A 24192-nucleotide genomic window follows, 5' to 3' on the forward strand; every position below is an offset into this window, starting at 1 on the left:
CCTCCAGAGTGCCTTCTACTCAGAAACCTTAACAGCATGCTCACTTTAAAGGAGAACTACTGGGCGCCTGGGTGGCTCAGTTGGTTAAGCGACTGCCTTCAGCTCAGGTCATGATCCCAGGGTCCTGGGATCGAGCCCCGCATCGGGCTCCCTGCTCCACGGGAAGCCTGCTTCTCCCTCTCCCACTCCCCCTGCTTGTGTTCCCTCTCTCACTGTGTCTCTCTCTGTCAAATAAATAAATAAAATCTTTAAAAAAAAAATAAAGGAGAACCCACTGTAAAAAAAAGTTCTTTATCACAGAACATATATTAGAGGGTGCATTTGGAGCTGAAACACAATAAATGATTAACTAACACACATGGCTTAAGCAAATTTATTTATTGTGTCACAAAGCAAATGATCAGATACTGGCCAGTTCTAGGGTTCCCTTGAAGTGGTCGGCAATGTCATCAAAGATCCTGATGTTTTCCATCTTTCTCCCACTGTGTTGGCCGTATCTTCCCTCAGAGTTACAGGGGCTGAAGGACCTACAGGTATCTTATATAGAGAGCACTCCGTCCACCAAAAAAAGGGGGTGGTGAATTTCCTCCTTTGCTTCACTTTTTTTCTTTTTTACTTACTTTATTTGAATTCAAATACTTAACATATAGTGTATTATTGGTTTCAGATGTAGAGTTCAGTGATTCATCAGTTGCATGTAATACCCAGTGCTCATTCCATCTCGTGCCCTCCTTATGCCCATCACCCAGTTACCCCATCCTCCCACCCCGAACCCCTCCAGCCACCCTCGGTTTGTTTCCTACAGTTAAGAGTCTCTTGTGGTTTGTCTCCTTCTCTGATTTCATCTTATTTTATTTGCCTCTTTGCCTTACTTTCTATTGAAGATGAAAACATTTTGCAGAAGATCTCAGGAGACGTCCCATCAATTTCCATTGTCAGGATTGGGTCTTATGCTCTCCCTCTGGTTGTAAGACTAGCTGGGATGAAGGGTCTCTAGGCTCTTCAGTGAAAGGTGGGCTTTGCATATTGGAAGATGGCACCCTACCTGCCTCACACCCCTATCCCCATTCCCCTTCCCTCTGGGTAGTCACAACGAACCTAAGTGCCCTGGATAGTGACAAGCCCTGAATTCTACTCTTGGCCAGGTGTTAACCAGTTCTTGGGGAAGGACAAAAGGCTTTTTCCATGGTCTCTTTTATCTCCTTAATTTTGATACCTTTACTGAGCTGTTTCCAGTGAACTCTGCAACCAGAGGGATTTTCCTGAAGAGGTAACTGAACGTCCCTCTCTCAGGCTAGGAATCTCTCAATGAGGAGGAAGTTTCTGAGTTAAAATCATGGACTTCTGTACCAGATCATACAACTCACATCAAAGATCTGTCTCTTACTAATTGCATGACCTTGGGCAAGGTGTTTAGTTTCTTTATGCCTGAATTTCTCATCTTTTAAATGAGGATAATAAAAGTACCTATCTCCTAGGTATGCTATGAAGAGTAAATGGTATAATACAAAATGGTTTTTGGCACAGAGTGAGTCTTCAATACGTATCGCTTTTGTCGGCTATTATTGTTCCTCACTTAATATTTTTTTTAAAGATTTTATTTATTTATTTGAGAGAGAGAGAATGAGAGAAAGAGCACATGAGAGGGGGGAGGGCCAGAGGGAGGAGCAGACTCCCTGCCAAGCAGGGAGCCCAATGCGGGACTTGATCCAGGGACTCCAGAATCATGACCTGAGCAGAAGGCAGTCACTTAACCAACTGAGCCACCCAGGCGCCCGTTCCTCACTTAACATTCAACTGAACCTAAATTTCTTAAGTGACCATTTAAAATCCTGTAGGAGCTGACCCCAGCAAAATTTTTCCAAACTTACATTAAAATGGATGATCTTCCCTACTATGCCATGGACTACTTGAGGGAAGGATTATATTTTATAAGGCCAGGATTTAGCACAATCTTTGGCCAAAGTAGTTTCTCTGTATTCCTATGTGCTTTTCACTCAAGCAAAAGCCCTGGCTCATTATACAGCTTCTGTCTTTTTCTACCTGTGCCTTGCTCCTGCTGTTCTGTCTGCAATGTCCTTTCTCTATATTTCCTCCTCACCCCCCCCACCCCCCCAATCCAACTTCCTTCCAGGCTCATCTCAGAAGCAATCTCTTCCCTGATAGGATCTTTTTCCCAACTCACATTGGAAAAATGTCAAGCTTCTAGAAAAATCAAAAGAATAGTACAGAGCACTGATACACTCTTCACCTACATGTAGCAATTGTTAGTATTTTTGACATCTGCTTTTTTTTTGAGAGAGAGAGAGAGAGAAATAAGGGAGGGGCAGAAGGAGAGGGAGAGAGAGAATCTCAAGCAGGCTGCACACCCAGCTCGGAGTCTGACACAGGGCTCAATCTCACAACCCTGAGATCATAATGTGAGCCGAAATCAAGAGTCAGATGCTCAACCAACTGAGCCACCCAGGCAGCCTGACATCTGTTTTCTCTCAGTACATAATATCCTTTCTTTTTGGAGTCATTTAAAAGTTGCTGACATCATGATACTTTACATTCAGCATGTATCACGTAAGAACAAGGACGTTTGCCTACAAAATGACAATATGATTATCTCACCCCCCAAAATTTAACATTGATTTGATAATACTATTTACTATTCAGTTTTTTTCTCCTGGGAAAACAGATTACTTTGTTTATCATTGTAGGGATCAAGAAATAGCTAATAGATATGACAATGTGACTTGAGGGTTTTTTAGTAGAATTTTGCTCTTCCCTGGGTATTCAGAAAAGTTTCTGGAATTTTGTTGCATGCTTCTTCCTGGGTTTCAGAGAGATATCTGAGCACCATCAGTTTGATAGCTTGTGGTTTGTGTTCCAAAGGGCACCCACTCACTCACCCGCAGCTACTCTTATTTTAGACACCAAGCGGGACATCTGCACCAGCAGCATATGTATGTCCGTGGTCTGTCACCTGAACTTGTGTTTCCAAAGCCAGGCCAAGCGTCAGGTGCAAGAAGATTGAGTCTTCATGATGGTGTAGTTGTTGGAACACCTGGATTCCAAGCCTGAATCTGTCCTGTTAGCTGTGAGGTGTATTTGTGTTCTAAGACTGTTGTGACAATTTTTTAAAAAAGCAAAACTCAACTGAATAAAATTTTAAAGATATTGCTGGCTTTATTCAATCATTCATGAATCGGGCAGCATCTATTCTAGCGATAGAAAGGAGCTCTGAGTTGCTGTACAGAATGGAAGACTTACAGACAGAAGGGAAGAGAAGCAGTTATACTAGCAAAGGGGGAGTTAACTGGAAGGAAGTCACACTAGCAAAACGTAGTTTGGTTGTGGTGAGGATACTTTCCTTCAGGAGATGGCAGGGGTTGATCAAGCAGATGACCTCACTAGGGTTGACCAGCTGATTCCTGACTGACTGGTTTAAGATTCCGTTTCTCGGAGAGGCTGAAGTTGTAATTAAGTTAGGTCTCAGTTTGGTGTCCTGGAGCTTAGCATAAGTGATTCCATTTTGGGGCTGCTGTCTTGTTTTTAACACACAGTACCACAAACCGAAACTACAGGAATGTGCTGTTTCACAGTTCTGCCGGCTAGAAGTCCAAAATCAAGGTGTCTGCAGGACCCTGTTCTCTCTGAAGGCTCTAAGGGATGATTCTTTCCTTGCCTTTCTCCCAGAAGCTGGTGTTGCCGCCTATTCATGGTGTCCTTCACTTGTAGATGCTTCACTCCTCCATTCTTATATGTCTGTCTTCCCCTGTGTGTCTCCATGTCTCTACTCCACTTCTTATAAGGATACCAGTCTAAGACTGGATTGAGCCCACCCTACCCCAGTCTGATCTAAGGTCAACTAACTACATCTGCAAGGATTCTATTTTTAAATAAGGTCACATTCTGGAGTAATGGGGGCTAGGACTTCAACATATCTTTTCAGGGGACATAATTCAACCCATAACATGGGGTCTTGAGCCAACATCTTGGAGTTTGTATTTTCTCAAAGGTTTACTACAAAATTTAAATGAAATACAGGAGAATTATGCTCTATACCATTTGACTGTAGAGTTTCTAATATACAATTTATATTCAAGTTTTCCCAATTATCCTAGGTGTCCCTTAAACCTTCCTTTTTTGGGGTCCAGTCTCCAACTAAGGGTCATGCATTGCATTTTGTTGTCTTGTCCCTTTAGTCTCTTTTAATTCAGGATAGTAGTTCTCAAACCTTTATGTGTATGAAAATCTGCTGGAGAGCTTAGTAAAACAATTTTCTGGGGCCCATCACTGAAGATTTTGAGTCAATGGGTCAGAGCAGGGCCCATGAATTGGCATTTCTAACAAGCAGGAAAGCGATGTCAAAGCTGCTGGTCCAAGGACCACACTTTTGTGAACCACTGATACAGAACAGGGGTTGGAAAACTTTTTCTATAGAAGGCCAGATGGTAGAATAGGTTTTGTGTTGCAAAATACTCACTGAAATTGTAAGTGAGAGGAGCCATAGATAATATAAATGGGTATGGTTATATTCCAATAAAACTTTATTTAGAAAAGAGCTCTCTAGCCAGATTTGGCCCTCAGTGTTTTTTGTAACCCCGATTTGGAAGAGTACTCCTGTTTTATTGGAGGGGGAGTGCCTTACAGAGCACTGACATTTTAAAAAAAGATTTTATTTATTTATTTATTTATTTATTTATTTATTTATTTATTTATTTAATTTATTTAGAGCATGAGCAGGGGATGGGGCAGAGGGAAAGGGAGAGGGAGAATCTCAAGCAGACTTCACATGGAGCACAGAGCCCAACTCTGGGCTCGATCCCACAACCCTGAGATCATGACCTGAACTGAAACCAAGAATCGGATGCTCAACCAACTAACCTACCCAGGCACCCTGAGCATTGACATTTTTTAATTGTCTAGTTCAGTTTTCTTGTAGAATACTCCACAATCTGGATTCAATTGTTTTATTCTGATTAGATTTAAATTAAACATCTTGATAAGAGTATCATGTGAGTGATATTGTGTACTGTAGGGGAAAATTATGGAAGACTTTGAAATGGACCAAAAATAATATCGAGCAACCTCAATAGAAGACTAGGCACCACCTAATGCCCCTTGCTGGGGTATCTGATTCTATGGGGTTTTGGGCCTTTCATTGTCTGTGAGCTATTTTAAAACTTTGGAGATTGTAGAATACTGTTGATAATATCTATGATTCTTGTCTTTAGAAATGCAAATTGTGTCCACTGAATATGCAGTTGTTTTTTGATTTATGGATATTGACCAATCGTCCATCTATTAGGCAATTTAACTTCAGCATTCCTGACTGCTTATAAATGTGTTGGACTCTCTCTGGATTCCCCTTTGAGCCAGTTGTGACATGCTACTGGTTGTCATGTTAATTAATGAGTTAAATAATATCTTTAACACATGTTCATTTTACATCTGCATCTGAGTCATAATTATGCTTTTAAATGTTACCTTTAGCAGTATTCTTCATTGCATCACTTTGGGATGCAGGAAAAATTAGTTTATCCAAATATTTGTGATAACAATTCTAATCACTTGATTAAGGTGGTTCTTTTAAAGATATATTTCCCCTTTACTAGGGAAATATACTTTGAGGGTGATACTTTAAGACAAAGTGAATATTCCAGTTGTAATAATTCTTCACCTGATGGTTTTAGTATCCCTTGAAGTTCTTTGCCTGTATCAATTATAATAGTGGAGTTGCAAAATATAAACCCTTTCTAGATGCCCACAGTTGGACATCTGAGCTCTCCCTTTGAGCCACCACAACGCTTTCCTTTCTTGGGTTATATTACTCTTTCAGTAGCATGGTGACTAAGCCAGACTCTGGCACTGACTTGGCTCAAACCCAGGCTTTTTCTTACTAGCTGCATGACTGGCAAGTTATTTAATCTCTCTCGCCTCAGTTTCCTTATCTGTAAAATAGGCACAATAAAGGTACCCCTTTTTTATAGGATCGTGTTAGAATTAAATGAGCTAAATCAAAGCACCAGAATGCGACTTTGCACATAATTACCTGCTCAATAAATGTTAGCTACTATTGGGGCATGATTATGTGTATGTGCCTGAATCCCAACTTTGCCACATCTTAAAGCCTCTTTGGATAAGTTCCTTAACGTCTCTGTGAGTGTGTTCCTCATTTATAACAACGGTCCAGTCTCGTGGTTTCCAGATTCATGCTTAAGTGCTAGCTAGTAGTGTTTGGCACGGAGTAAGCATTAAAGATGAGCCGTCACCGCTGTGGTTAGTCCGTATCTTTTTATTTGCTCTAAAAGAAGGTAGGGGCGCCTGGGTGGCTCAGTCGTTAAGCCTGTGCCTTCGGCGCAGGTCATGATCCCGGGGTCCTGGGATCGAGCCCCGCATCGGGCTCCCTGCTCTGTGGGGAGCCTGCTTCTCCCTCTCCCACTCCCCCTGCTTGTGTTCCCTCTCTCGCTGTGTCTCTCTCTGCCAAATAAATAAATAAAATCTTAAAAAAAAATAAAAATAAAAGAAGGTAAAATTTTTGCGTTCAAGACTTCAGATTTCTTTTCACTTTCGCACAGCGCATAGCTCAGAGCCATTCACATAGTGTGGGTTCAACAGAACATTTGAATAGAGGAATTAATAAGGTCTTGTTGGGGGCCACTCACTTCCCAGTTACGTCTTTGCCTCCTTCGTACTCCCCGGTCCCATATTTGTGCTGCCTTCTCTAATGCAGGAAGCTCCGGCTTCGGAAAAAACATTCCCGGGGAAGGTTGTGAGAGGCTCTGCGAGGCGAACGCCAACCCCGCGCAGGGCTCCGCGAGCTGACTCCGCAGAGCAGGAAAAGTGCGTTCCCGCTCGTCAAGGGTCCGAAGCTACGCTGCTCTGCGATGCCATTTACGGCTCGGCACCAAAGTCTGACCCTCTTCTTTTCCCCTCCCCGCCTGTCGGGCGAGGTTGAGGTACGGTAACTCGAAGTTGGGACGCTCCCACACCGCGACCCACAGCGGGAGCGGGAGCAAGCCAGGCCAGGGTCTCTCCCCGCCGAGCACCGGCGCCGGGACGCAGGCCCGGGCCACGCACCTGCGCCCCGCGCCCCGCGCCCCGCCGCGCCGCGCCGCGCTCACGTGACCGGGCCTGGGCGGAGCCGGGCGGGCGGGGATCACCTGAACAAGGGAGTCATGTGAGCGGGGCGGGGCGGGAGGGCGGGGCCAGGCGCGGTCACGTGACGCGGTTCCGGGGCCGCCGCCGCCGCCGCCGCCGAGCCCAGCCGAGCCGCGCAGCCCTCGGGCTCCTGCTCCGCTCCCTCGCCTCTCGTGCTCCTCTCCGCCCCTGCGCCTCCAGCTCAGCCTCCGCCCTGGCGGCACGACCATGTCCCGGGCGCGGCCCCCGGCAGCCGCGCGCCGCTAGCCCCGCGCTCGCCGCGCAGCCCGGGCCGGCCGCGATGGGGGCCGCCGCCCGCCGGAGCGCCCACCTGGGGCCCGCGCCCGCCGGCCGCCCGCTGCGCTCCCTGCTGCTGGTGCAGCTCCTGCTGCTCGTCTGGGCCCCGGGGGCCGCGCGGGCCCAGGGCGCCGAGTTCCCCGAGCTGTGCAGGTGGGTGGCCCGCCGGGGCGCGGGTTTCGCTCGCGGTGCCCCGGGCGCGCAGCTGGGCTGGGTGGGGGGCGGGGGCGCTCTGGGGGGGGGACTGGGCTCCCCGAGTCGCCTTTCGTCCGGGTTTGGGTTCCTCCGGCCCCGAGGGAGAGTTGCCCGGGTAGTGGCGAGGGGTGAGAGACCGAGGGGTCGTGCGCGCGCGGGCGGGGGGCGCGGGGTACTCGCCGACCTGGCGCTGGCCCGGGGGGCCGCTGCCTAGCCACTTGTGGCTGTCACTGAGTCCGGGGCGGCTTTGTGTGCGAGCAGCCGGCCGCCCGGACCCAGCCGGGTGTCACACTGCGGGCGCCCTCCGCCCAGCCCTTGCCCTCTCACAGCGGTGCGCCTGCGAAAGTTGGAGGACGCAGGAACTACAGCTTTGCTTTGTTCCCACTCCACGTTTTCCTCAAAGTTCCATCAGCGGGACTTTGGAGAGGCCCCTTAGTGTGGAAGGACACCGCACGAATGGCCTTAGAGTTGGGGTGGTGGTGGTTTCATTTGCTGACTGATTTCCTCCATGTAGGTTTTCCATTTTCTCTTTAAAGTAGCTTTTCTGCAGAAGGTGACTCTTTTTTTTTTTTTTTTGATCGAGGGAATGGAGGGTGGTCATCCTGTATTGGCTTTCAAGACTTTACCCTTCACTTCTCCGAGCCTAACTTCCTGTCTAGTTGCTCACATGATGTCATTGTCTCCAGGGTGGATTATTCTAGTGGAGCCTTTTGCTCTGGGAATCATGATTGTATAATCGCTAGTCCCATCGAGGACTGTTAGTGTCCTATGCTGGCGAGGATAGGAGTCCCGGGGCTGGGGAACTGCCAGTTATGAGAATTTTCTGACCAACCTTTTGTGGACTGTTTAGGATGATGGAAAACCCAACTTGTATTTATTTTTTAAACTTTGGTAAAAAGGAAGTGGGATGAAGAAGAGTTCAGAAAGACCAGTGAACTGGCGCTAGCAAGTTACGTCTCAGAATGAAGTTGAGCTGGCTTTGAGCTGAACTTTGAGTTTGTGGTGAGGTTTATGGGCTTCTTAGTTTTCCCTTGTATCAGACATGGTCTAATTCGTACTCCTGAGTTTAGAACTTGCAGATATCACTGTTCTAAGGAGACTGAGACTGAGTTCACAACAGAAATTCTTTGCAAGGTCCGTGTTCTTTATTTCTTTTCCCTTTTTGGGGAGGGGGAGGAAGGCAGGCTGGAGAGTTTACTGCACATTGTTTATAGGTTAGTTGGCTGCCCTAAGATACATATTACACAGTAATGAGCATGGTACGCAGAAAAGGGGGTCAATTTCTGCCAGGTCAGGCTGCAGCTAACATTTAAAGGAGGAGATTTTGGAATAATGGCTGCTGTGACCAGCCCTGCCCGGAAGAAATTAACTCAGCTGGGCTAGTGGTGTTGAAGTCTTGGTCCTGTTAGCAAATTGGAATTTACTTTTTAATAGTTAAGGTTAAAGTTGGCTTTGAGGGCAGAAACATGTAAGTGGCTGATGCGGGGGTGGGGGGCCCTTAGTTTCGGGTTGCTGTGAGGACTCACAGCGTCTTGAATCTGAATCTGCATTTGTTAACCTCGTTTGTGAGTGGAACATGGCCTCTGGGTCCAGTAGGGAATGGCCTTTGTGTCTTCAACTTCGCAAATGCTAGAGAGTGCTCTAGGGTGATAGGCATTGTTAGTGTGACAAATGTGTCCTCTGCAGTCTTAGAATATCTTTAAAGTTGGCATGTTTACTTTTTCTTCCAGATTTCCTTGGGACAGCAAATCTCCCTGTCCATTCCGGGGTGGGCTTGCACACATTTCTTTTCCCTGTCTTTTACTTCTCTGCGGTTTTGCGTTGAGACTTCTCCAGAGCTGTGCATAATGTCAGCTTTAAACTCAATATTCGGCTAAATGAAATTCTTCCTATTTGTTCCTGTTTTAAGTGAATACCTTGGCTTAAATACTTGTTAAGACTTTTTCTGGGGGGAGTGTCAGAATCTGTGTACTTTTATGAGATAACGCTGGCTAAAAGTTCCTTATCTCTAGCATATATCTGAGGAACAGGAATGCGAGCTGATAATTTTTTAAATCCAGTATGAAAAGTTTTACTTAGGGGGCGCCTGGGTGGCTCAGTTGGTTAAGCGACTGCCTTCGGCTCAGGTCATGATCCTGGAGTCCCTGGATCGAGTCCCGCATCGGGCTCCCTGCTTGGCAGGGGGTCTGCTTCTCCCTCTGACCCTCCCCCCTCTCATGTACTCGCTCTCTCTCTCATTCTCTCTCTCACAAATAAATAAATAAAATCTTTAAAAAAAAAAAAAAGTTTTACTTAGTATCACCAAAGCAGGATGTGTTAAACTGCCTTTTTATTCTATCTCAGGGAGTCCATTTGTCTGAAATGTGAATAATCCACCCAGATTCCCCCCAGGAGTATGAAAAGCAGACTTTATTAGTGTTACTACTAGTGTTAGTGTAGCTTGGTCAAGTGGCCCCAAGACCCCAGGTAGACATCCCCAGTAGACACAAGGATCACATCCCAAATATTTGTAAATTGCTTGTTTGTAACACAGAACATACTTTTCCCATTGAAAATTGTCTTGTTCGTTGTGGTTTGATGCCTAGGGCATTCACCAGAAACCCATCATCCACGCCACAGCTTTGGAGTGCCCAGACACTGTACAGCTTTAACTAGAGCCCTGGTAGTAAATTCTCTTTGTCTCTCAATAAAAGAGTTGGGTCCCAGGAAGCAACCTCTCTCATACCCAGCTCTCTAGAACCAAAGAGGGTACTTTTCATCTGCGGTCCCTTAGAACCAACAGGAGGGAAGTCGAGTCTGCTTCAGGGCTGCCTGCAGGTCACCTGCTGAGGCCCCTGGGTGAGGGCAAAGCTGAGGGCCAGCTGTGGCCCTTCTCTCTCCTGGGGTAAGGAGGTGGCAGGGGTTTGGTTCCTGGTGCAGTTAGTTATTGGGAGGGGTGAAGGAAACGGCGGAGAACTTTTTCAGCAGCAGCCTTAAGAATATTTGTGCACATGGAGGAGAGGACAGGTCTCTGTGGGTTGTGCACTGAAAAGCAGGGACAAAAAAGGCGATTTTCCCAAAGTGCATCTGGCTCTACAGAGTGCTTAATGTGTTGCTTCTTAGAGCGACTCAGTCGTATGTTTTCTAAGACTCGAGATGACTGCTGTGCCGGGTGAGTCCTGTGCTGGAGAAGAAGTTGGTGGATTCTTTGTCACTCAGCTGTTTTGGGAGGTGGTGTGCTAGTGGAAAGAACGCGTTTCCTGAAGGCAGTGTGACTGGCTGTGGGTCTGGCATGGAAGGAGTATTAGTGCTGGGGAGGAATGTCTGGAGGTCAGTGGGGCTGGAACAGTGAAAGCAGGTGGGGGGAGGGCAGAAGCCAGGCCATGCAAAGTCATCAGAAGTCACCAAAAGTGACCAAAATGCTCTCTGCTCGTCAGTGGCCTTACTCATCACTGTGTGACTTACACTTTGAAAACTACCATTTTACATCATATGTAGTAGATGAGTTTCCATTTTGTTTAGGTGTTAACATCCTTAGGGGTCTTAACAGTTTGTACTAGTTATAAAATAATGCATTGGGCTGCTTGATTTAAGTAAAGTACTTTATAATTTATTCAGAACAAGTTTTCCCCCAATTGTTTGGGTACAAATGCTGGAAAGTTTTTATTATATCAGGAACAAGAGAATAATGAAGCCAGCTGGGAGTTGAGGTTGATTTAGTTGCTGTCTCTAAGGAGATTTTTTTTTTTTCTTCGATTTTTCTGAAGGAACAATGCTTATATGCTTAATTTGGGCCACATGTTAAACCTGGACCACATCCATTTGTGTGTGTACATTTCTTGCAACAATAAGTGTGTGTAGAAGCCCAAGGTTGTTAATTATGGGTACATTAGATCTCATGCATTAATTCTTAGAACAGCGTCCTGACAAATTCCTAGGAAATGAATTCCTGAAGGGATTTCACATCTTTTATCAGTGTTTCATAGAAGGATTTTTAAAAGATGGGGATTGAGAAAAATAATTCAGATGTTCTCATCTTTATTTTGATCTCAGCATGTAAAACTGTATTGTGCTGGTCGGAGGATTCAGTGGGGTCTCAGAACTGAGACTTAGTGGCAGAAGGTAGCTCGTTATTTTGCAGGTAACATTTTTTTTCTTCTTCGTTCCACCCCCCCCCTTCCTTTTTTGTTGTCCCCGCCATGGCGCTCTTTTTTTCTTGAGTAGATATGTAGGAGTGGAATTGTTCATTGAATATGGTGAGTGTTTAACGATGGGGGCTGTTAAACTATTCAGAAGTGGATGTCCGTTTTGCATTCCCACCGCAGTATATGAGGGTTTCAGTTCTATGTCCTTGTCAGCACTTGGTCTTATCAGTCTTTTTAATTTTAGCCATTCTAGTGGGTTTGTTTGGTATCTCAGTGTGGTCTTAATTTCCATATCCCGGACTCATGATGTTGAATATCTTTTCATGCATTCATTGGAATGCCTAATGATGTTGACCATCTTCCATGTGTTTATTGACCATTTGGGCAGCCTTCAGTAATGTCTATTAAAACCAGTCTTTTGTCACTCCCCTCCCCAATTCTTTTGGGGGTCATCTTAATGAGTTATAAGAGCTCTTTATGTGTTCTGAGTACAAGTCCTTTCTTAGATATGTGTAATGTGTACTATGAATATTTTTTCCCAGTCTTTTGGCTTGCCTTTTCATTTTTTTGATATGTACTTTGATCAACAGATACTTTTAAAAATTTTGATGAATTTCAATTTATCTTTTTTTTTTTTTTTTTTTTTAATGGTTTGTGCTTTTTGTAGCTTAAGAAATCTTTACTTACGCTAGGGTTTCTCGGCCTCCGCCCTATTGACATTTAAACTGGGTAATGCTGTGTTGTGGCACTGTCTTGTGCATGGAGGATGTTTAATTGCATCCCTGGTCCCCACCCACTAGATCCCAGGAGAGAATCCCTTGGTCCCACCCCAGCTGTGACCAACAAAAATATCTTCAGACAATATTAAATGGCCCCTGGTGGACAAAATCACCTCCAGTTGAGAACCACTGGTCGATCAAAGTCAAGCACATTTTCTCTTACAGTTGTCTAGAAGTTTTATGGTTTTAACTTTTATGTTTAGCCCTATGACCAATTTTTTGGGTTAATTTTTATGTATGATGTGAGGAGAGGCTGCAAGTTTGTTTTTTCATGAATATATTTAGTTCTGTTTACTAACATTTTATTTAGGATGCTTATAGCTGTTTTTAAGTGATATTGGACTGTAATTTTCTTGCCATGCTGTTCTTGGCTGAGTTTAGCATCAAGAATATGTTTGCTTTGTGGAAAAAGCTAGTTAGCTTTTAGTATTTTATATGCTGTGGAACAGTTTTGTATAAGACGGGTGTTTTCTCTTCCTTAAATTTTGGCAGAACTCACCAGTAAAGCTATCTGGGCCTGGTGTTTTTGAGAAGGTAGAGTACAGTGGAGGTGGAGTTTTGCTTATGGTTTCAGTTTTACCTTCTTTATGTATCTAGTCAGATTTTCTAGTTTTTCTTGAGCCAGTTTACCAAAACTCTATATTTTCTAGAAAATTGTCATTTTAATTTTGTATTCAATATATAAACATATACTGTGCTACTCTTACATTTTTGAAAATACTCTTTGTATCTCTAGGTAAATTAAAAAAAAAAGTTCTGATGTTTGTGCATTTTTGTCTTCATATTTAGTAAAGATTTGTCTACCTTTTTTGTTTACCCAGCTCCATCACTGTGTATTTTCAGTTTTATTAATTTCTGCTCTCTCTTAGTAACTTAGTCGAAAAGCTTAGATCTTTTATTTTAAATCATTTTACATAGTATGAGATGAATTTAAAGCTATATGTTTCTTTGTTCCAAGGACTGTGCCACTCAGAGCTTTGTTATATAGTTTTTCTTATCCTTAAATTCTAAATAATTTTTTTCAGGATCCAGAAGTTCTAACTGTTTCAACTTCCTGAACCCACTAGTTTTTTAGAATCATTTTTCCCTAGATGAATGGATATCTCCTGTGCTCCCCCCCCCCCCCATTGTGGCTAGTGAATGGGGTGGAATTTATTGTCATTTCCCTTGTGGCCTAGCACTTAGTCAAGTTGGGAGTGTTCTGTGTGTTTGGAAAAACTGTTCTCCATTTGGGTCAAAGTTTCTGTAATTGTGCTGTTCAGCTTTTCTTTATTGTAACTTATTCTTTGTCCTGCTTGACTTGTCTTTAATACTTTGTATCTGGCTACCACTTGGAGTTCCAGAAGAAAGTCTTGTTTCCCGTCTCCCAGCTTAGCCAATCTGTTGCTCGTAAGCTGTAAAGCTTTTCTGTTGTTGTTGTTTTTTCTCTTGATTTTTATTTCAACAGGGTCTTCAGTTGATGTATATTCACAGCTGCCTGTGAATCCATCTTTGTGGCTGCTGCAGCTTTCATCATTTCTGTGAAGATAGGTTGTAAAGTTCTGCTCTGATTGCTCTGTTAATTCTCTTTCCTTGGGCCCAGTTTCTTTAGTTGGGAGTTTGTCCTCGTTTTCATGGCGTTGGCGCCCTTTTGATGACTGGTGAGTCTTGATCGTGGTCTTGGCGATAAGTCTCGGACATTTGTTTTGGACATTTGTTGCCTGTCCTGGTGCAGCTGTGCAGGGTAGGGCTGGAAGCAGTTGTTGGATCTTGGCTCTAAATGGTTTCGGGGGAGGTTAGGGGAAGTTGGGGGATGGGCGAGGCAGGGCTCTGGCTGCTGCGTCTCTGTGTCTGCTCTTCGAATCGCGGGACTTTTCTGCCCTCCCAGGTATCACCCCCAGCCTGTCCCTGCCAGGAGATAGCTGATAAACCCGTGTTGATTGCAGTTGGCCAAGTGCAGTATGTGCTGCTTGCAGCTGGAGAGAGGAGAGCTGGATTATTGAGTTGGCTCTGGCAAATCTCCTTTCTCTGGATCTCAGTTTCCTCCACGAGGGCAGCGGCTGTCCTGGGTTTGAATTTGGACCCCTCCCTTTACTAGTTATTAGGTCTCAGGACAGTTACTGGTCCTTCCAGGCCTTAATTTCCTTTGGTGTCAAATCAGGGTGCTAGTCAAGTTTTTAGGGTTGGTTTGAGGATTCAAATGCATTTCAGTGCCTGTCCCATCCTCAGTGTTCATAAACGGTGGTGGCGTGGCGGTGGTGATTACTTTCGGTCTGTAAGTTAGAGTTGCCGCCTTATCTTCGCGATACTTTTAGCTGCTTACTCCGCACCCCCTGGGTTCTCTCTCTATTAGTGCCTTGGGGTTTCTGCCTCAACCAGAGAGCATTGCCTCTTTAGCCGTTTTCTACTTTGGCACTCCGTCAAAAGAGTCCTTTTGAGAAAGAAACGTTTCCATCATTTGAAAAAGTTTAGAAACCACTGGACTGTGCGATTCTCGGGGTCCATTTTGCATCCAAAATTCTGTGGTTCTGAGGTATGCATCCTTCAGGATTCCTTCAGTTGTGAGTTGCAGAAAGCCCAACTCAAATTCCCTTAAACAAGGAGGAGCTTGATGATAGGAGGTGTAGGCTTTGGGCGGATGCCAGATGCCATATGTCAGGCCAGCCCTGGGCCCCTTCCTGCAGTTTTCTTGGCTTGTCTTCCTTCCTGGGGTGGCTGCAGCAGTCTACCGTCCAGGGAAAGAGAGAGAGCCTCCTTGTTCATCTCCTGTTGGGGCTAAGAAGCCCCAGCTGACTTCTGCGGTGTCAGTGGTCAGCAGGGGTCCCTTCTTAGCTCTCCCTGGCCTTCCCTGGATGGGGTGGGTGGGTGGGTGCTGGATTGCAGGCTGTCTGTTGTAGGTGGGAATGGGAAATGAGAAGGCAAGCCAGGAGTTGGGGGGGATGGGTGTGCAAGCCCATCCTCAGCTCCGCCGTTCTGCTCAACTTCCAACAGCTGCTGCTGAAGAGGATTTTGAGGTGCCCAAAGCCCTGTGTCATCTGCCTATTTTCGTCTCTGTGTTAGCCAGTGCAGGGGGGCAGGTCTGTGTGAACCCTTCCCAGCGGAGGGTGTGGGGGAGTGCCAGTTACTCCAGTTCTATGAGCATGAAACTTACCCTTCAGAGCAGCTAGAGACCTTCCGTGCGACTTTTCTGTTAGCATTTGTATGCTCTTAGATCCGCTGGGGCAACTGTCCTTCTGTAAACGCATGGAGGGCAGTTCCCTTGGGTGGAGGGAGCAGATCCTGACAAGTATTGTGGTTCACAGACGGCGAGGCGAGTTGTAGGAAATTAGAGAGATCGTGAAGGTGTTACTCTTAGTTTTGTTTTAAGGTATGGAGGCAAAGACTGCGGGATGTGGGAACAGCGGAAAGTGGCCTTTGACATCTAGTTGCCCGTGGGCAGCTGGGAGGAAAATTTTCAATCAGGGCCTTTGTGCTGGAATGCTGTAAGTATTCCTCATGCTTCTGTGTGTGCTCTAGGAACGAGCACACGGAGAGCACACTCAGGAGGAGATGCACTGTTGGATTTTGATTGTGTGTAAAATTCATTTGTTGCCATCTGTAGGTTCTCTTCACTCTGAAACCAGTTACATGTTGTGAAATGGTTTTGTACTGAAAACAAGAAACTCCCCCGACACTCCCTACTCTTTGCCCCTGGTCTGAAAATAGAAAACCAAACCGCCAGAATGGAAGTGCCAAAGAAGTGGATTCCTAGAAGTGACAAGGGTGCATCTCCACTGAGTCACCCTCATTTGTTCCTCTGAGCTCCTTCGCCTGCTGTATGCTGTACATGTGTTCCTCACCACAAACAAAGTGAGAAGCCAGCGTGGCTCTCTTTTCTGTCTTTGTTGAGTTGGCCTTTGGTTGACACTGAGGGTGAGAAGAGCTGTGGGCGGGGCCCCTTTACAAGGAAGGGTGCACTTCTCCAAGGCCTTTCTGTAAGATGACGTACAAGCAGAGACCACGAAGGAAGTGCCTCATACTGGGGACTATGTATCAGATGCTCTGGCGGGGAGCACGTGAGCACGCTGATGATGGAGGGGCTAGCATGAGTGTCTGAGGGAACAGAAGGAGAGGGCCGGAGGGAAGGGGGAGAAGTAGCTGGGGACCAGGTCCCATGGGCCATTGTAGTGACTCTGGCGGTGGGAGCCCTGGGAGGATTTTGAGCAGAGGAGTGACATAGGGTGGGGGGTGGCCAAGGTAGAAAGCTGGGACTTTTGATAGACCAGGTAAGAGGTGACAGTAGAGTGGACCAGGGTTGTAGCAAACAGTGTGGTGAAGAATGGTCAGAGTTGGGTATTTTGAAGGTGGAGCTGATGGATTTTCTGATGATTGCTTCTGGGATGTGAGGAGAGAAAGACGAGCACAGGGTTTAGTTTGCAGTTGGAAGTTGCATTGCAAATGGAGTTGCTGTTTTGAGAGATGGGGAGGGCTATGGGAAAAGCAGGTTTAGGGAGAAGACAAGGCCTTGATTTGGCCGTGTCGATGTTGAGATGTGTCCTAGCATCTGACTGGGGAGGTCGAGTGGGCAGCTAGAGCTGTGCCTTTGGGTTGAGGCCCTGGGCTGGGAATGTCCCTTTGGGAGCTGCTGTTGCCTAGCTGGAAAGCACTGGCGCGAGTACTTAGGGAGTGGTGGAGGCCAAGTCTGAGGGACCCTGTTCTTAGAGGTCTGCCGGATGCTGGGGAGCCTGTAGGGGAAGCTGATGAAGAGCTGCCAAGGAGATGGGACGAGAACCAAGAGAGCATAATGTTCTGGAAGCCTAGGGAAGACCGGTTGTAGGAAGCAAGTGGTCGGGTGTGTTGAATGTGGCGCAGTCAAGGACCACGAAGACTGAGAAGTGATCAGTGGATTTGGCAGCGCAGAGGTCTTTGGTGATGACAACATAGGTTTTGGTGGAGAAGGGGAGGGGGAAGCCCAGTTGGCTTTGAGGGAATGTGAGAGCATAGGATGTGCACACAGTAGGGTTGGAGTTTGCTGTAAAGGGATCAGCGTGATGGGTGGGGGCTGCACTGGCGTGTGGGCTCAAGGAGGAGTGTTGTAAAAAGCGGGATCTCTTACAAAAGGTTGGTACGCTGAAGGGAGTGATCCAGCAGAGAGAGAAAGATTGGTGACCCAGGGTGAAGGGAGAGAAGGAAGGAGAAGAGAGAGGACACAAAACCTGGGTGCTGTCCCCAAATGGGGGACAAGTCTGGCAGCCAGGACACCACGAAGGGCGGGCCTCAGGGAGGGGAGTGTGTGAGGATGGCGCAGGTAGACGGGTAGAGTTGATGGGGCCGCGGAAGTCTCTGTTTTGGTTTCCCTAGTGAGCCAAGAAGCAGGATATCTGCTCAGGGCAGCGGTTTAGCAAATGGCCGCCTTTTCTCTTCAGGTCACGTTTTGGTTGGTGACGCTTCTCCCGTGGCCATGTGGGAGAGGGCCACGCGCTCTGAGGCAGGACAGGCCTCGTTCAAGTGCTGGCTTTGCTACTTTCCCAACTTGTGGCCGGAGGCAAGGTTGTGGACCTCAGAGGGCCGTCATTCTGTGTCTGAAGGGGGGCAGCACCTACCTGGAGAGGTTGGGTGCGGTTGAGGGACAGTGTTTGCAGATCATTCAGCAGAAGTGTGGGGCACGGGGTTGCCCAACAGATATTTCCCTTCTTCTTCAGAAAAGCTCTTGAGGAGGTGAGGTAATGCTGTTCTTTTGAAATGAGCTCATGGCGGCGATGCCTGGCCTGGCACTAAAGGGGTGCCCTGTGTGTGTGCTTCCTTTTCCCAGTAGGATGTTAGGTTTTGCTGGGCTGTAGGTGCCAGCCTGACATTTGACCCCAGCATCTTCAGAGCAGAGACTTTTCTCCTGTGTCAGCCGCACCGGCCTGGTGAAGACTGGACGCCTGATGCAGCCTTGTCGGCCTCCTGCAGCCGAGCGACTGCCCAGCAGCCAGGAGGGCAGACTCCCCTGGTCGTTCGGTCTCTGCAGGAATGGCGCTGGGGCTCGGAGGGTTTTCTGGGACACTGGTGACAGCTTACGAGGGGACTGAGCATTATGGTTTGAATTCTGTGCCATGGGCTGGTGGGTTGGCTTTAAAAGCAGTTGAATTCAGGCATCCGTATAATTAAGGAGGTTTAGCCTGTAATCCAACTTTTCTTTATGTGTATGAGGAACAAAGTCTGCGAACATCCAGGTAATTACTCTGATTTAAAAAAAAAGTCCTCACAGAGGGTTTAGGGTTGAAATACAGGCCTGCGTCCTGATATCGTAGAGTTGACCCGAGCAAAAGTGCCACAAGCATAACAGAGGAAGGACAGGCGGTCCTTTCTGAGAGGTTTGTGCTGTGAAGGGGCCCTTGCCAATTGACTTAAGAATTCCACACCGTGCATTGCAGTGGAACCTCCTTAGGAAGGGTATGTCCCGTCCTTTCTCCCCTGCACCTCTGCCAGAGTTTCAGATTCGTCAGGCCTCTGTTCTGGTGGCAGCTGGTGGCTACGTGGCCCAGGCGTGGGTAGGCCCAAAGTGGCTCTTGTCCTGAGAGATCCCAGGAGGCAGCAGGTGTTTGTGTGTGTGTGTGTGTGTGTCCTGAGGCCGCCCCCCCCTTCCCCCCCTCGTCTCTGTCTTGAGCTCTCCCAGCTCCGTGGAGATGGCCCAAGATAAGGGCCTGCCCCCTCCACTTCCTGGCCAGTGTTACATGACATTCCTTTAGGAGGCTCTAAGCCAATGTACCTTTTTTTGTAAACTCCATTTTTAAGCAGCCTGAAGCCTTCTATTGATCAGATGAAAGCCTTAAATCCTAGTCCCTCAAAAGTTCAACGTTCCTGGTCATGCTTTTCCTCACAGTGACTTTGTGCTGCAGCTGAGTTTCATAGATGAGGAAGTCGGGGCTCTGGAGATCAAGCGTGTCCCACACAGCTGGTCAGGGTGGGGCGGGAGTAGGAACCACGTCTGTGGGCTCCTTCCACTTGCTGTGGCACCTTTCCGAGTGAGGCTCACCTCCCTCTCTATTTCACACGACCTCTTTTAGTCACTCATGGTGCTTAAAACTTTGCTGGGCCACCCCCTTGCCCATCCCCTAGTGCCTTACGCTCTGGTGCTGACTTAGAGCCTTGCTTACAGCTGGATCCCGCTCTAGCCAACTGGCTTCTTGCTCCCAGACCCTTTGTAACCACCCGGGAAAACCAAAGACTAATGTCTGGCACTTTATTGCCTTTTTTTTTTTTTTTTTGGTGCAGGCCCATATCCGTATCCACAGCTTTGTGGGTTTGTTCGAATAGGAAGTGAAGTACTTCCTGTATAAGCTTTTGCCATGCTGTGTCAAACTCATGTGTCCCCTGGCCTTGAGACCAGGGTGCAGATTTATCATGCCAAATCAGATTCTTCTCTTTTAGTGTCGGCTGCAGAAAGTTGTTGAAAACAGTGGTTACATTGAGCTCTTGACATTCTGCTGCAAATGTCCATTTTGGAAATCCTGCCTTTTTCCGCGCCCTCCTTTCCCCTGCGCGCCCCCTCCCCCCTTCTTAAGTTTAGGAGACTGTTCCAGATTTTTGAAGGTTAGCGAGCTGGATATATGAGCTGAGAAACTATCTGGTAATGATAAGGGGCAGAAGTGAGCCAAGCGATTTCCTGAATATTCTGCAAGAGGACTTGGATGCAGGCCAAAAATAGGAAAATCTTTTTTTGATGTTCAGGTTGGAAAGACTTTTCCCTTGTCCCTAAAATTTTAGATTTGCTGCTCACTCTGGATTCAGAAAAACATTCCTCTAGCCAGTTACTGTGCTGTGTGAATTTAGCCCACATTACCGAGCTTTGTTTTTTTTTTTCTTTTAAGAAACCAAATTATAGGGCGCCTGGGTGGCTCAGTTGTTAAGCGTCTGCCTTCGGCTCAGGTTATGATTCCAGGGTCTTGGGATCGAGCCCCGCGTCGGGCTCCCTGCTCGGCGGGAAGCCTGCCTCTCCCTCTCCCGCTCCCCCTGCTTGTGTTCCCTCTCTCGCTGTGTCTCTTTCTGTCAAATAAATAAATAAAGTCTTTAAAAAAAAAAAAAAAGAGAAACCAAATTATAGATTCACACATGCTTATTAATTTTATTACTGATTCCATCATACCTCTATATGGCTTTATTTTTTTTTTTTTTAAGATTTTATTTATTTATTTGACAGAGAGAGACACAGCGAGAGAGGGAACACAAGCAGGGGGAGCGGGAGAGAGAGAAGCAGGCTTCCTGCCGAGCAGGGAGCCCGACGCGGGGCTCGATCCCAGGACCCCGGGATCATGACCTGAGCCGAAGGCAGACGCCCAACAACTGAGCCACCCAGGTGCCCCTCTATATGGCTTTATAAGCCAATAATTAATTGTAGGCCAGTCATAAAAATTTTAATAGCTTCATGACCATTACCATAACCCCAGGACTCATGGAGTGCGAGGGAACTAAGGTATGTTTCAAGAGTGTGGCTTTGTGGCAGAAAGCCTGAAGAAGAGCACATGAGGGTTCAGGGGGCTGTTTTGTGTTGGGGGGAAGGAACTCAGTTTTCTAAGTTGTTTTTTTTTTTTTCCCCCCTCTAAGAGGTTGGGCATATCCTACATTTTACAATGGAATTTTATGTACTCTATTTTAGATTTTAGTGGTTTTAAAAATGAAAGAAACCCAAATTCTATTTTGCAATATATTGCAGTTTTGCAGATATTCAGTGACGACAGAGAGGAAAACCTGAGAGGCGTCCCAGGAAGACACCAACCTCAACTAGTTTACACATTTTGTCCAGTTCTACTTCTCTGGCTTTTTCTTTGGAATTTTCTTTCTTTCCGACAGGCACAGCGACCTCGTTCAGTGGAGATGGCCCTGCATTTCTTCATTAAGCTTTCTGGACTCTGGGCCGTTGTGTTGGTCAGCTGGCTTTGCGGCTTCCTCCCTGCCCCTAGATGGGTGTTCTCTCGCCAGGATGGGTTACGCATGCGGCCTTTGCTGGAGCGGTTATTGGGAAAGTAGGAATGCCTTCCTGTCCCGGGCTTGGTTGACAGTATGCTTCTTGTGTGCCTCCTTCTCACTGGGAATCTGCCAACACCTTTCAGGATATTATGAAATTTAAACCAAATGAGGTTAAAATGGAACCTCTGTGCCACTGAACAGACACGGACTGACTGTGGTAGTTCAAGCCACTCTCAGTGGAGGCCATGGGATTTGCAGTCAGGGGCCGACAGTTTTAAGCTTTCTTTAAGGGAAGGACTTGGCCTGTGTGCTCACTTTTTATGGTGAAATTAATTGTCCATGTTTAGGGCATATTTCAGGAGCAGAATTCACTTTAAAATCAGAGATGTCTTAAAGTCATTTGCCTTGTGTGTGACTTCTGCCCCCTCCCCTGTTCCCCACCGGATCTGAAGGAGTGATGGTAGGATGTTTCCCAGTTACTGGTGACACTGTTGGGACTCTTGGTTAGGGTATCGAAGGGCAGCTCTCTGCCGAGCTGAGTACTCATTTTGAAGGAGAGTGAGTCAGAGATGAGTGTCCCTCTCAGTGAAGTCCTCAACCAGCTTGGATCCACAAGGGGGGGCGAGGATAGCTGTGGGAAGGAGGCCAAGGGGAGTGATACCACTGGGTGAGGGAAGAGAGTTTGCAGAAGGCGGCACCTTTGGTGTGCAAAAGTGTGCAAAAGAGCAGCAGAAGTGGATGGGGGTAGAGAGCAGCAGGAAGTGTAAAATGTGGAGGAGAACTTGAGTTTGGAAAGTTACGGTCTCTTGGGCAGTGTGGCACGGGGCAGCCTGCATCTCGCACAGGTTCACGGCGTTTCCTCGGACCATCCTCAGGTGGATTGGCTCACGCAGGCGGGATCTGTCATTTTAGTGGCATTTATTGTGACAAGATTTAAACTAAGTTCTGTGAACTGTTTTGTCAGTTGCAGTGTTGTAATTGAAACTGTTTTCTGGGAAGTTAAAAAAAACTTTTTAAGAATTGAAAATAAACGAGGCAGTTCACGTTGGTGGTTAAACACTTGCCCTTGGAGCTCAGATGGACCTGGTGCATTTCATAACTCCTTGACGTTGGGCAAGGGGCTTGATCTTCTGAGCCTGGGAATCTTTGGCTCCCGGGCCGAGGTGCTCGAGACGGTGGAAGAAGGGTGGCTTTCCTGGGAGAGCTGTGTCGTGCTGCCATCCTGGCCCACCCTGGCTTTCTTCCTGTGTTGGGGGTGGGGGAGGCGGTGACTGCCCCCGGGAGCTGTGCGGCTGGGGATGCCTAAGAAGACCCACGTTGTGTGTGGGCCATGCTAGGAGTGCTGGGGCAAGAGCTGGGGCTCCAGAGGACTTACTGGGTCTACATGTGTGTCTAGAAGCGCCAGGTGTGTACTGAAATGAATTTGGATTTTTTGAGAGTGGGAGGGGGACATTGGCTTACTATGCTTTACACTCTGGAAAGTGGAGTAGAATGGCAGGGATCTTGCTTGCTTTTGCTCATTTTCAAAGCCAAGGTTCTCACACAGATGGTGCCTCCAGAAGAGCAGTTCTACTGGGAATGGGCTGCCTCCTCTGAGGATGTTGGCCGAATTTCGCAAGGCTGGGACGGGGGGCAAGGCTGCTGGGTGCTGTTTCCCATTGACCAACTGCTTCCTCGGGCCTTTGGGGTTCTCCCTGTCCCACTTCCTTGTGCCCCGTCATTTCCCTCCGGGCCGCAGTGACCTGAAGACTTAATACTGGTTTGAGTGTTAGAGATTCAAGGAAATGCCGCAGGGCGCTCATACTATTTTGCTGCAGGAGATCTTCTTATTGCGGACACATTTCAAATGTGCACGTGTGCACTCTTGTGAGTGTGTGTATGTGTGTACATACACTACATTTCTACACAGCTTGCAAATATTTTCTTCCAGAGGTTTGGTGTAGTAGAGATTAGAAACATGCTGCGGTCAGTCCTTCCTTTTTAGGTGATGTGATGAAGGTCCCTACACCAGCTGTTTCAGGTTGGGATTGTGAGTGGTGTTGAAGGTGCCAGCCTGGAGGGGCTGCCGTGTGGTAAGCGGTTATATCAACCCCCAGAAAAAAGCCAGCACTCAAATACTTTCATAGGATCCTCATCACTCCTCACTCCCATGACCACTTACCATTTTGATAAATCTTGACAAAGCAATTATGAAAGGCAAATAGAGAAAAGAAAATCGAATAGAGCAACGTTTTTCTTTCTAGGGACACTGATTTCCAGATAATCAAGACAATATTCCCCACATTCCTTTTTTTCATCTCTTTTCTGCTCCCTAAACACACACTCTTTACAACTACCTTGTTTAAATATCACCTCTGCAAAATCAGCAGTGGATTTCTGTTTTTAAGAAAAGTATAGCATTTTAGGTACTGTGGGGATTTCTTTAGAGTTGATTCCTAGCAGTTGATTCATTCTAAAATATATCTATATATAGCTCTCTCATATACTTAGGATTGCAAAACACTTTCATGATGCCACTATTAAGGTTTTAGATTAGATGTCTAGTACCCCAGAAAAACATAGTCATGGCTCTTGAGTAAGAGATTAGCATTTTTCTTTAATTAACTGTAATTAATAGAAAAGTTTTGCTAATACTCTGCAAATAAAAACACTAGCTTAAAATTTCAAGGAAAGATCCATAGTGTGTTTGAGTGGCCTTCCTTTGTTTCAAGCACAAAATCAGAACTGCCTCCTTGAATCTGCAAAGCCCCCCATGT

The 24192-nt window shown here is 46.7% G+C and overlaps 1 protein-coding gene across 1 annotated transcript in view; it reads left to right on the forward strand.

Annotated features, from left to right (window-relative positions):
• Window positions 1–7417: 7417 nt before the first annotated feature.
• Window positions 7418–24192, forward strand: part of LOC118001960 (cation-independent mannose-6-phosphate receptor) — a 97643-nt gene continuing 80868 nt past the window's right edge. The window contains exon 1 of the mRNA XM_034992156.1: window positions 7418–7581. Within this exon, the coding sequence (XP_034848047.1) occupies window positions 7433–7581 (149 nt within the window). The 5' untranslated portion in view covers window positions 7418–7432. The remainder of the gene's footprint in view (window positions 7582–24192) is intronic.

The sequence above is a fragment of the Mirounga leonina genome, unplaced genomic scaffold, assembly GCF_011800145.1.
Source record: "Mirounga leonina isolate KUSES-001 unplaced genomic scaffold, KU_Mleo_1.0 Mir_55, whole genome shotgun sequence".
NCBI lineage: Eukaryota > Metazoa > Chordata > Mammalia > Carnivora > Phocidae > Mirounga > Mirounga leonina.